Below are 13,542 nucleotides of genomic sequence, written 5' to 3' on the forward strand. Positions count from 1 at the left end.
AAGACTCATATAGTTATATCAATCCCTTCAAGAAAAGCATTTGACAAAATTCATCACCTTTTCAATGTAAAAACTCTCAGCAAACTAGGAATAGATGTGGTTTTTCACCAGTCCAGTTAAAGGAATTTTTTTAAAAACTTTTGGCCAGCATCATAGTTAAGGGTGAAACATTGACTGTTTTCCCCTTAAGATCAAGAACAAGGCAGGGATATCTGCTCTCACCACTTCTATATAGTATTGTATTGTAGATCCTAGCCAATGCAATGAGGCAATGAAAAAAAGAAGAAGAAAAAGAGGGAGGAAGGGAGGACATAAAGATTAGAAAAGAAAAAGTGAAACTGTCTTTGTTTGCTGATAACATTAAACATTATCTTCCCTAGAAAATCCCAAGCTACAAAAAAGCACCTAGAACTGATAAGTGAGTTTAGCAAGGTCACAGAATACAAAGTCAAAATGCAAAAATCTATTGTATTTTTGTATACTAGCAAAAATATGTTGGAAGTTGCCTGTTTTATATCATTTGTACCTTCTATTTATGCACTACCTGTCAGGTCTTAAATTTAGAAGTAACAAATGAAATTTATTGGAAGTAATAAATGAAATTATTTCTTGTATTTCCAGGGGAACCTATGATATTTTAGTAACAAAAGATAATCAAACTCGCTCTGTTGGTCAGTATGACAACCGTGGCAGTTTTGGAGAACTTGCTCTGATGTACAACACCCCAAGAGCTGCTACCATTGTCGCCACTTCAGAAGGCTCCCTTTGGGGACTGGTGAGTTAGAGAAATGATAATCCTTGCGTGGCGTAGTATTAATTCCCCTTACTTCTGAATTTGCTGTCCTTAAGCTATGGTTCACACTATATTTTGTAGCCAGTTCTCTGAAATACATTATGAAAGGATTTGTGCCAATGTGTTTTTCCATTTCTCTAAAATAATTTGTCAACAAACCATTTACTACAAATTGCAAGGAAAAGACTGGGTTTTATAACCTTATAGTCATGTCAGTTCTTATTATGCTTTCTGTTTGTTTTGATCAGACAGGTAGAGAGAAAGGGGATAATTTTCCATGCAAGAGGCAGCCTAGAAAAATAATTGTCATAGAGAGCTTTGCCAACAGTGCTTGTCATCTCTAGCTGTCCCAGGACTAACTTTTCTCTATGGCCACCCATCCACTTGTTCATGTGCATTGGTCCATGCCAATATCCAATAGGTGTGGATGGCTAGAAAGGCTGATGGCCATATTCTGGGAAAGAGAACTTTCCTAGAATGTCTATGGCACACCACTGCTGTGATCCCTATCCTCTATTACCCATGGTCCATCTTGCTTCCTTTCAGTATCAAGCCTTCAGAATCTATAACTCTCTTCCTTCTTAAACAAAATAATTACCCTTTTGTACAGATTCCAAATTTCACTTTTTAAGATATTGACATCTGTGATAATGTGTTTCCATCTACTTTACTAGCAGAATTAATTGTATACCATAGCATTATCAACATAGTTCCTCAAATGAAATCACATTTTAAAGACAGAGCACTTCCTGTGATATACAAGAAAAGACCTGTCTTTTGGTATAGTGTGTCTTGAGAGATGAGACATGTAATGGCTTAAGAATAAATCACACACTTGGGGACCTAGTGATTGAAAAACTCAAGGATGGGGCACCTAGGTAGCTCAGTTGGTTGAGCATCCAACCCTTGATTTTGGCTCAGGTCATGACCTCAAGCCTTTCTTGGAGCCTGTTTAAGATTCTCTCTCTCCTCTCCCCCTACCATTCCCCACCCTGCTGACATGCTTATTTGCTTGCTTGCTCTTTCTCTCTCTCTTTAAAAAAATAAAAAAGGAAAAACTCAAGGATAGATCATAGATCAATAAGTAATAGGGAAAATAAACTCAGTTTTAAAATGTATTGATGCTAAGGCTGGCGCTCAGTTAGTAGAGTATGCTACCTATTCTTGATCTCAAAGTTGTGAGTTTGAGCCCCACCTTGGGCATGGAACCAACTTAAAAAAAAATGTAATTATGACAACTACTGGTCCAGGTCAAGATGGCATATCTCCATTCCTCACTAGTTTTATCTCTTAAAACTAAAAAAATTCAGGAGCACTTTAGGTGGCTCAGTTTGAGTGTCTGCTTTCAGCTCGGATCATGGTCTCAGGGTCTTGGGATGGAGCCACACATTGGGCTCCTTGCTCAGCAGGGAGTCTTCTTCTCCCTAGGCCTCTGCCCCTCCCCTGCTTGTGTACTTTCTCTCTCTCTCCAGTACATAAATAAAATCTTAAAGAAACAAAAACAAAAAGCTAAAACAGTCCAGATATCATACAACAAACTTAGAAAGATGGGAAGGATAGGGATAAGGTGAAATGGCTAGGGATCTTGGGATTTAAAGACGGACAAGACAGTGAATTTCCTGGGTTTTCTTTTTTGCTTCCCATATATATACCAGATGGCATTCTGGAAAAGCCTACAACCTAGATCCACCAACAAGTACATACAAAAACAACCCCAAGAAAAGCCTGACCCCTTTAGCTAAAGGACCAGGAAAAGGGCAGCCTAGCAGAACACCTACCACTCTATTCTAGCCAAATACCAAAGGAAAAAATTGCTTCTACTTTCCAGTGTCACTGGGACTAGCAGCAAACTGAACGTACTACAGCCTCACCCAGTAGCAAAGAGGCAAAATGAGGAGATACACAGTGTTATTAGTTGGCATTCCACTTTCCCTGCCAGGGTTGTGTCAGTGGAATCCAGAGGGGAGCTGAACATTCACTCCCACATGTACATGCACACTATACCTAAATTGTGCCTGCAAAAGAAAAAGATTAAATTGGATACATAATTTCACAACATAATACCCCAAATGTCTGAGGGACAATAGAAAATCATTTGTTATACAAAGAAGAGCGAAATTCTCAACCTGAGTGAGAAAAGACAATCAACAGATGCCAATACCAAGATGACACAACTATTGCAACTAACTGACAAGGGTTTAAAACAATCATCAGGATAGCCCAAGTGGCTTAGGAGTTTAGCGCCGCCTTCAGCCCAGGGCGTGATCCTGGAGACCTGGGATCGAGTCCCACGTCAGGCTCCCTGCATGGAGCCTGCTTCTCCCTCTGCCTGTGTCTCTGTCTCTGTCTCTCTCTCTCTCATATAAATAAAATCTTTAAAAAAAGCCACCTGGATGACTCAGTTAATTAAGCATCTGCCTTCAGCTCAGGTCATCATCCCAGGGTCCTGGGATCAAGCCCCACATGGGGCTCTCTGATCAGCAGGGAGCCTGCTTCTTCCTCCCCCTCTGTGCTCTCTCTCCCTCTTTTGTTCTCTCTCAAATAAATAAAATCTTAAAAAATAATAAAGCAGTCATTATATAGCCAATTATATAAGCCACAATTGCAATTATGGACACACCTGAAAAAAATGAAGAAAAAATAGGGCAGCCCCGGTGGCTTAGAGGTTTAGTGCCGCCTTCAGCCCAGGGTGTGATCTTGGAGACCTGGGATCGAGTTCCACGTCAAGCTCCCAGCATGGAGCCTGCTTCTTTCTCTCTCTCTCTCTCTCTCTCTAATAATAAATAAATAATCTTTAAAAAAAAAAAAAGAAAAAAAAATAGAAGGTCTCGGAGAAATAGAAGACAGAAAGAAGATCCAAATGGGAACTGGAAAATATAACAACCAAAATAATAACCAAAAAATTACTGTCTGATGTGGTTCTCAGTGTATGTAGAGAAAATACTTGGGACACCTGGGTGGCTCAGCGGTTAAGCACCTGCCTTCGGCCCAGGGTGTGATCCCAGTCCTGGGATCGAGTCCTACATTGGGCTCCCTGCATGGAGCCTGCTTCTCCCTCTGCCTGTGTCTCTGCCTCTCTCTCTGTGTATCCCATGAATAAATAAATAAAATCTTAAAAAAAAAGAAAATACTTAAGATAGTTATAGTCTAAAAGGAAGAGGTAAAGGGGCCCAAATGGAAGTAAAGCTTCTACACTTTATTCCAACTAATAAAATGTTGACATCAGTAGATCGTGATTAAATTACATATATATAAATATAATACCTAGAGCAACTGCTAAAATAATCTGTACAAAGAGATGTATTCAAAAGCTTTAATCAGGTAACCCATAGGTATACAGGAAAATGAAACAGAAGAACAAAACAAAGGGGAACAGCAGAAAACAGTAAAATGGTGGACTTAAACCTTAATATATAAATAGTTACTGTAAATATAATATGATTATACCAACTAAATGACAGAGACAAATCACATGGATTTTTTAAGATGACCAGCTCTATTCTATCTGCACCAAACTCTCTCAAACATGATATAGATTGATGGGGATCCCTGGGTGTCTCAGTGGTTTGGCGCCTGCCTTCGGCCCAGGGCGTGATCTTGGAGTCCCAGGATCGAGTTCCACATCAGGCTCCCTGTGTGGAGCCTGCTTCTCCTTCTGCCTGTGTCTCTGCCTCTCTGTGTGTGTGTGTCTCTAATGAATAAATAAATAAAATCTTAAAAAAAAAACACATAGTATAGATTAAAAGTAAAAAGATAGAGTTATATATATACCATGCAACCATTAACCAGAAGAAAGCAGGAGTAATTATATTAGTATCAGATAAAGTAGACCTCAAAGCAAGGAAAGTTACCAGGGACAAAGAGGAACATAACATAATAATGAAAGAGTTAATGTACCAAGAAGACATAGCAGCCCTAAATATGTATACACCAAACAACAGGGCTTCAAAATATGCGAAGCAGGGATCCCTGGGTGGCTCAGCTGTTGAGTGCCTGCCTTAACCCCAGGGCATGATCCTGGAGTCCCAGTTGGGCTCCCTGCATGGAGCCTGCTTCTCCTTCTGCCTGTGTCTCTGTCTCTGTCTCTCTCTCTCTGTGTCTCTCATGAATAAATAACATCTTTAAAAAATATATATGTGAAGCAAAAACTAATAGAACTGAAAGAAGAGACAAATCCACAGTTATAGTTGCAGACTTTAACACTTCTCTCTCAACAGTTGATGGAACAATTAGAAAATCAGGAAGGTTATTGAAGAACTTAACCACACCATTAGCCAAAAAGATCTAATTGAAATTTATAGAACACTGGGTACAACAATAGTAGAGTACTCATTCTTTTTAAGCCTGTGGAATATTCAACAAGATAGACTATATCCTGGGATATAAAATAAAACCTAGCAAATTTAAAATAATTTAAACCAGAGAATGTATTCTGTAACCTCAATGGAATAAATCCAGAAATCAGTAACAGAGAAGTAACAGGAAAATATCCACAAACACTTGGAAATTAAATAACACATTCCTAAAGAATTCCTAAGTCAAAGAGAAAGTCACAATAGAATTTTTTTTAATTGAACTATAAAGCTACCTGTCTCATGGTTGGGTATGAGAATTCAACAGATGGACATAAAAGAAGCAACTCTCTTGATGTCTGGCAAAAGGTAGGGGCTACAGAATGGCAACACCTGCTCTCCATAGTTGTGGTGCTGCGTTATGACCATTCTCTCCTGAGATCCCTGCCTTGTCTTTCTACTTCCTAGCCTTATCCTTTTCAGCCTTTTCTTCCTTTCCCTGCTGTTTTAAGCATCCTATCAAAATGCCCTTCTGGGCTCTGCTTTTCTTCTGCTTTGTTCATGTACTTTATAGCCCAAAGCCTCTCGAAAGCTTTAGTATCACCTCTTCAAAAGTGACTCCCTGATGGTCCTCTACAGCCTGATTTCTTGTAGCTTCCAAGGCTTCAGAAATGCTTTCTGAGGCTAAAGCAGGGAGGACTTGGTGTAGTCACTTAAGTTTCTCACAGTGAATTCTACATTCCTTCTCTTAGTGGGGGCAGTTGCCACCATGACCACTATACTTAGCCTCTGCTCTTGTTCTCTCTTGTGAAAGTGAAAGTTAATAGAAACTTTCTTAGGAAATGCTTGCAATCACTGGAAAAGGTAGTATTCCTTTTCTTTTCTGAACTTTAGGCTGTAAGCTTGACGCTGAACACTTGCCGCCTGAAGGATCCACTATTTCACAGTGGGAGTTTTCTCCTCACAGCTCTGTTGGAAGCTCCCTGAAAGCTTTTTCATGCCCTCCACAGTCACAGGAGTTGGCCTTGCATAGCATGAGAGTTCTGGGAAGAGTGGAAATACGCATAGAAAATGTTGGAACATGAATAAATAAGTCACTTTGAGAGATACCAGTTGTTTTCTCTTCAGCTAGAAATAGTTTGCTATTGCAATTGTAGCGATCTTTGTGATGTTATAGATGGATTAAAAAAAATTTTAACAATGCCTACTCAGAAAGAAGAGAACTTCATAATTCCCATTTTCTCACTTTTGATTGTCCTCTTTCTGTAGCACTCGTGCCTAGATTGGCCCAGAAAACATGTGGAAATTGAATTCTAAAGATAATGAAATAATATTCCAAAGTATAACAGTAACATTTTAAATGATACATCCCTAACCTTGGACTTAAAAAAGTAGTGGCAAATCATGCAGCCCATTAGAGCAATCAGAGATTGAATGGCTCTTTTCAAGCAGACAGATGGAGAAGAAATGGAGCAGAATCTTGCTATATGCTAAAAAACAAACATGATTTGTACAGCAGTTTAGAGGGAGAGTTGGAGTCTGTCATAGCTCATACTAGGAATATAGGGTGTAGTAGGTGACTTCTCTCTCTCTCTCTCTCTTTTTTTTTTTTTTTTTTTTACTTCTCTTTTAAGGCAGATGAAACATGGTATGGGATAGGGGCTGGGAATTCTATAGCTTATGGAATATGAGCTGTAAAACCCATTAGGACATCTCAACTCAGTTGTCTTCTATGTGATTTCTCTACCCCACTACCAACCCATCATAGAGCATACTAAAATAGCAGACTTACAGTTAAACATCATGTCCTGGGAACCCTGGGTGGCGCAGCGGTTTAGCACCTGCCTTTGGCCCAGGGCGCGATCCTGGAGACCCGGGATCGAATACCACGTCGGGCTCCCGGTGCATGGAGCCTGCTTCTCCCTCTGCCTGTGTCTCTGCCTCTCTCTCTCTCTCTCTGTGACTATCATAAATAAATTTAAAAATTAAAAAAAAATCATGTCCTTACCTTGTATGTATCATTCTGCCAGCCTTGAGGATTTCATTATGTTGCTTTCAAAGGAAAAACAAAAAAACAAAAGACACCTTCCTCTCCCAGCCTGAGGTGGACAAAAGGTACAATTAACTTAGGTATAAAAAACCTAAAACTAAGCAATTAATATTCTCCTGGCTGTGTGTCCCTCCTCACAAATATGTACACATATCTGAGAGGAGCTTGACTGTAGCTCTGGTTAGCTGTCTTCTGATCAGAATCCATAACTTGCTGGAGTCAAGGGACTCCATTTCCATTCACATTCCTGCCTCCCCTCTTTTTCCGTTAATTATTAAATTTTTATGTATAGTTATATAATTATCTATAAACATGATTTATATATAATACTTATATTGTGAATATTTATATATGTATTTGTTTTTTAAGTAGACTCCACACCCAGTGTGGAGCTCAGTGTGGGGCTTGAATTCCTGATCCTGGGAACAAGACCTAAGCTAAGATCAAGAGTTGGATGCTTCATCACCTGAGCCACCTAGATGCTCCACCAAAATTTATATTTTTGCAACAAAAATACCCTTGATCACTCCAGCCTACTGTGATCTCTCTCTTTACCTCCTCAGAATTCTTGTGGCACTTACTCTTGTCTTTATTGTTCACCTGGCACATTAGATATGCTGTCTTGAACTGTAGATTTTTTATTCCCATATACTTTGTGTTGTCTCCCCATTGAGATTGTAAAGTCCTTCAGGGCAAGAGCCCTGAAGTGGTTGTTACATCTCCTTTTTTTTGAATGTGCACCTTTTCACATTGAACAGTGACTGTGAACTGGGAAGTGTTTGATTGGGATTTGTATTTTGTGTTCTATTTATGACCCATAGGTGGCACTCATTGAGTACTAGATAGCAAGCAATTGCACGTGGACCATCTGTCTGACACAGGCTACAAGTCTTTCTCTTCCAGTGATGACTCAGATTAAAATGTCATTAAACACTCAGTTGGCCCAGTACATTCCATAGTCCTCTAATATTTGCTGTCATCCAGTTAGTTAAACCATAGATGTTCTCTCACAGAGGCATTTACCAGAATTTTCATGTTCTTTCTTGTAGGACCGCGTGACTTTTAGAAGAATCATAGTGAAAAACAATGCAAAAAAGAGAAGGATGTTTGAATCATTTATTGAATCTGTGCCCCTCCTTAAATCACTAGAGGTAAAGTGTATTTGAATAAGAGTCTGTTTTTGGAGCTTTAAGATTTAAAACTAATATAACCTATTAAATTTTCAAATTGGATGATTCTAATCAATTGTTTGGATATTCTTTGTGACTTTCATTCGAGATCTTTTCCTTATAGTTTATGGGTATGTCTATTGTTTCAGATGTCAGAACGAATGAAGATTGTGGATGTAATAGGAGAGAAGGCCTATAAGGATGGAGAGCGCATAATCACACAGGTACGTGGGGCCTTGAGCAGCTCCTTTCCTGAGGGTTACCTCTTGAAGGACTAGTGCATCCCTTGTCCACACACTTTGGGAGCTCGTGTTGCCAGCTAGTTGGGCACACTTCCTGCAGAGTCCTCTGAAACCCATTGATGTTCATCTCATGGACACATACACATCTCTTGCCTCCATTCACCTTTTGCTGGATTCTGATGTTGTTCTTTTGGATCTCATTCTCTTTTGATCCTTGTGTAAGCTTCATTCATTAGTGTTAAAGCCTAGAGAAGGTCCAAGGGTTGTGCCCTTTACCTTTTACGTTTGACACAAAAGTGGCTTCTTAGCTAATCTAAAATAGGCCAGAGTCTTCAGTCTTCAGTGATTGACCAGATTTATAAGTTGTCTTCAATATTTCCTTTGTGCCTTTCTCTCATGTTATTTTTGGGTGCTTGAGGATCACCACACAGTAGCCTGGGTCATTGTGATGAGTATTGTGTAATAATTTTCCTTGTCTACTCTGTTTGTGTCTTTAATTATATGTTAAGACTTCTAGGTGTAAACTTCTCTGTCTGTGGTTCTGGCAAGAACACTGGGAACATATCTGGTTGGTCTGGGTGGGGTAATGTTCCCATCATGAACCCAGGGCTGGGGCTAGGAGGAAAAAAGACTCAGATTGGTCAAACCTAAGTCCTGAGCCCACCTCTGGGGCCAGTGGATGGAGTTGGCCCAACCGGCACTGCAAGGACTAATCAGGCTTATTATCACAGAAGGAGAGAGAGAAACTCCCAGAGAAAAAGGACTAACAAAAAACAAAAAACCCTGTGCCTTCTCTAAATGCCTTTGTTTTCTAAGTACCCCTACTGTTAATAATTCCTTCAATTAGAAATTGGTTTGAGGGATCCCCGGGTGGCGCAGCGGTTTGGCGCCTGCCTTTGGCCCGGGGCGTGATCCTGGAGACCCGGGATCGAATCCCACGTCGGGCTCCCGGTGCATGGAGCCTGCTTCTCCCTCTGCCTGTGTCTCTGCCTCTCTCTCTCTCTCTCTGTGTGACTATCATAAATAAATAAAAAATTAAAAAAAAAAAAAAAGAAAGAAATTGGTTTGATTCTCTAGATATTAAGATACACAGGTAAGGCTAGATATAAGTACTATAATGAAGGAACATATGAATGACAATGAGAATGTAGGAAAGGGAGTACTTGGGCAGCCCGGGCGGTTCAGTGGTTTAGCGCCACCCTCAGCCCAGGGTGTGATTCTGGAGACCTGGGATCCAGTCCCACGTTGGGCTCCCTGCATAGGAGCCTGCTTCTCCCTCTGCCTGTGTTTCTGCCCCTCTCTCTCTCTCTCTCTCTGTGTGTGTGTGTGTGTGTGTGTGTCTCATGAATAAATAAAATCTTAAAAAAAAAAAAAGGAAAGAGGGTATTTCATATGGTTCTGTGGGGGGAATAAATGCCATTTGGGCTGGGCTTAGAAGTACAGCTTCAGCAGTTGAGGTCAGGGAGAGGTCTTTTGGGGCAAAATAACAATATGAGCAAGGGCCTGTCGGTGTGAGCTGTGTTCCTGAGCAACTGTCCTGGTCTGTTAAGAACGTAGGCCTGAGTTGCAGGAATGGGACATGTTGGGGCACCTGGTTGGCTCAGTAGTTGAGCATCTGCCTTTGTCTCAGGTTGTGGTCCTGGGGTCCTGGAATCAAGTCCTGCATCATATTCCACACAGGAAGTCTGCTTCTCCCTCTGCCTATGATGTCTCTGCCTCTCTCTGTGTGTCTCCCATGAATAAATAAATAAAATCTTTTAAAAAAAAAGGGGGGGACATTTTGACTGGTCAAATTTCTTCTGAATCTGAGGTGCTTTCATTTACTCCCAAAGGACCTCTTCTTCATCCAGAAAGCTCTAGGCCTTCAGGAGGTATGTCAAGAGGTATAAGCTGCAGTATTTTCTGTTGTGTCTGTCTTCTTGAAGACAGGAGTGCTAGGTGACTGTGCTTAGTGGACATGAATTAAGATGACATCAGCTTATTTATAGACCACTTTTGGCAGTGTCTCTAGCTAGACGAGGGATCTCCAAGTGAGGTCCCAAATATAGCAGCATCAGTGTCATCTGGGAATTTGAGAGGAATTGTTAGAAATGCAAATCCTTGGGAATCAGAAACTGTATTTTATGTTCTGTTTGTTTGTTTTGGTCAGCTTTGTTACAGTATATTGTACATACAAAAAAATCACCTGGACACCTGGGTAGCTCAGTGGTTGAACATCTGCCTTTGGCTCAGGGCATGATCCTGGGGTCCTAGAATCAAGTCCCTGCATTGGGCTCCCCATAGGGAGCCTGCTTCTCCTTCTGCCTGTGTCTCTGCCTCTTTCTGTGTGTCTCTCATGAATAAATAAATCTTAAAAATATTAACAATAAAATAAAATCACCAAGTGTATAATTCTGGAGTTTTTTTGTTTGTTCGTTTGTTTGTTTTTATGATAATCACAGAGAGAGAGAGAGAGAGGCAGAGACATAGGCAGAGGGAGAAGCAGGCTCCATGCACCGGGAGCCCGATGTGGGATTCGATCCCAGGTCTCCAGGATCGCACCCTCGGCCAAAGGCAGGCGCCAAACCGCTGCGCCACCCAGGGATCCCTAATTCTGGAGTTTTATAGCCATCCGTACAATCATAGAATCATAGTATAGGATATTTGCATCACCCCAAGGAATTCCCTCATTTAGATTTTTAGTCAATCCACTGCTCCCACCTCCTTATTCCTGGAAACTACTTACTTGCTCTTTAACATTATAGAAATTACTTTTCTAGAATTTTATTTTTTTTTAATTTTTATTTATTTATGATAGTCACAGAGAGAGAGAGAGAGAGGCAGAGACACAGGCAGAGGGAGAAGCAGGCTCCATGCACCGGGAGCCCGACGTGGGATTCGATCCCGGGTCTCCAGGATCGCGCCCTGGGCCAAAGGCAGGCGCCAAACCGCTGCGCCACCCAGGGATCCCCTTTTCTAGAATTTTATATGAATGAAGTCTTATAATATGTAGTCTTTTGTGTCTGCCTTCTTTCTCTTTGCATGTTTCGGAGATTTTTTTCATGTTGTATGTGTCAGCAGATAGTTCCTTTTTATTACTGAGTAGTATTTTCACTGTATGACGTACCATAATTTGTCTTTCCATTCACCAGTTGAAAGACATTTGAGGTCTTTCCAGCTTGGGGCAATTATGAATAAAGCTGCAATGAACATTCTTTTTTTTCCCTTTTTAAGATTATTTATTTATTTATTCGTGAGAGACACAGAGAGAGAGAGAGGCAGAGACACAGGCAGAGGGAGAAGCAGGCTCCACGCAGGGAGCCCAATGCATGACTCGATCCCCAAACTGGGATCGTGCCCTGAGCCAAAGGCAGACACTCAACGACCGAGCCACCCAGGCGTCCCGGTATCAGCAGTCCTTTTAATTTTAGCCATTCTAGTGGGTATAAAGTGGTAATTCATTTTGGTTTTAATTTGCATTTCCTAATGTCTAATGATGTTGAGTGTCTTTTCTTGTGACTGCTTGCCATCCATAGGTTTTCTTTGATGAAGTTTCTGTAAATCTTTTGCCCTATTTACAATTAGGCAATTTGCTTCTTCTAATTGAGTTGTAAGAGTTCTTTATGTGTTCTGAATGCAAATCATTTATTAGGCAAATGATTGGCAAATATTTCTCCCAATCTATGTCTGTGGCTATGGCTTGTCTCTTCATTTTCTTTTCTTTTTCTAAATTATTTTTTGTCTCCAAACTTTTATTTAAATTCTAGATGGTTAACATACAGTGTAATATTGGTTTTAGGAGTAGAACTTAGTGATTCATCACTTATATGTAATACCCAGTGCTCTCATCATAACAAGTGCCCTCCTTAATCCCTATCATCTATCTAGCCTATCCTCCACCCACCTCCCTTATCTCTTCATTTTCTTAATGATAGTTTTTAAAAAAGCAAAAGTTTTTAATTTTGAAGAGTCTAGTTTGTAATTTTTTTTCTCTTGTTATTCATTCTTGTGCCCTATTTAAAAAATTTTTGCAAAGTCAATAAGATTTTCTCCTTTATTTATCTCTCGGCTAGCGCCATTCAATAAATATCATGTAAAACACATATGTAATTTGGGATCCCTGGGTGGTGCCGTGGTTTGGCGCCTGCCTTTGGCCCAGGGCGTGATCCTGGAGACCCGGGATCGGGTCCCACGTCAGGCTTCCGGTGCATGGAGCCTGCTTCTCCCTCTGCCTGTGTCTCTGCCTCTCTCTCTCTCACTGTGTGTCTATCATAAATAAATAAAAATTTTTTAAAAATTAAAAAAAACACATATGTAATTTAAAAATTTTTAGCAGCCAAATTTTTTTAAAGGTTAACTTAATTCTAATAATGTGATATATTTAACCTAATATCTTTAAATAATACCTCTTCAACATTTAAGTGATATAAAAATTCAATGATGAAATATTTTACATTTTTTTTATTCTGTCTTCAAAATGTGTTGTATATTTTATATTTTACAGCACACCTAAATCTATAGAAGTTTTTGTTTTTTTTTTAAAGATTTTATTTATTTATTCATGAGAGACAGAGAGAGAGAGAGAGAGGCAGAGACACAGGCAGAGGGAGAAGCAGGCTCCATGCAGGGATCCCAACGTAGGACTCGATTCCTGGGTCTCCAGAATCATAACCTGGGCTAAAGGCGGCGCCAAACCGCTGGGCCATCAGGGCTGCCCTTTTAATTCTTTTTTATAATTATTTTAGCTATTCTGTGCTCTTTACATTTCTATTTATATGTTAGAACTAACATAACAATTTCTACCAAAAAAGCCTGCTGAGATTTTTATTTATTGGGAATATGTTGAATCTATAAATCAATATGGGGAGAAATTGACACTGTAACAATAATGAGTGTTTTATGTCAGTCTCAGGCCATCGGTAGTGATAGTATCAGCTAGGAATATCTGAGGCACTCACCTACTTCTAGCAAATCCTCACAGACATTTCTCCAGAGCCAGTGTTATGGCTGGACCAGC

The 13,542-nt window shown here is 40.1% G+C and overlaps 1 protein-coding gene across 2 annotated transcripts in view; it reads left to right on the plus strand.

Annotated features, from left to right (window-relative positions):
• PRKAR2A (protein kinase cAMP-dependent type II regulatory subunit alpha) overlaps positions 1-13,542 on the plus strand; it is a 110,260-nt gene that overhangs the window by 80,588 nt on the left and 16,130 nt on the right. For both annotated transcript variants that reach the window (XM_072786302.1, XM_072786303.1), the window contains exons 6-8: positions 622-775; positions 8,185-8,286; positions 8,454-8,528. In XM_072786302.1, the coding sequence (XP_072642403.1) occupies positions 622-775; positions 8,185-8,286; positions 8,454-8,528 (331 nt within the window). The remainder of the gene's footprint in view (positions 1-621; positions 776-8,184; positions 8,287-8,453; positions 8,529-13,542) is intronic.

This window comes from Canis lupus, chromosome 19 (assembly GCF_048164855.1).
Source record: "Canis lupus baileyi chromosome 19, mCanLup2.hap1, whole genome shotgun sequence".
NCBI lineage: Eukaryota > Metazoa > Chordata > Mammalia > Carnivora > Canidae > Canis > Canis lupus.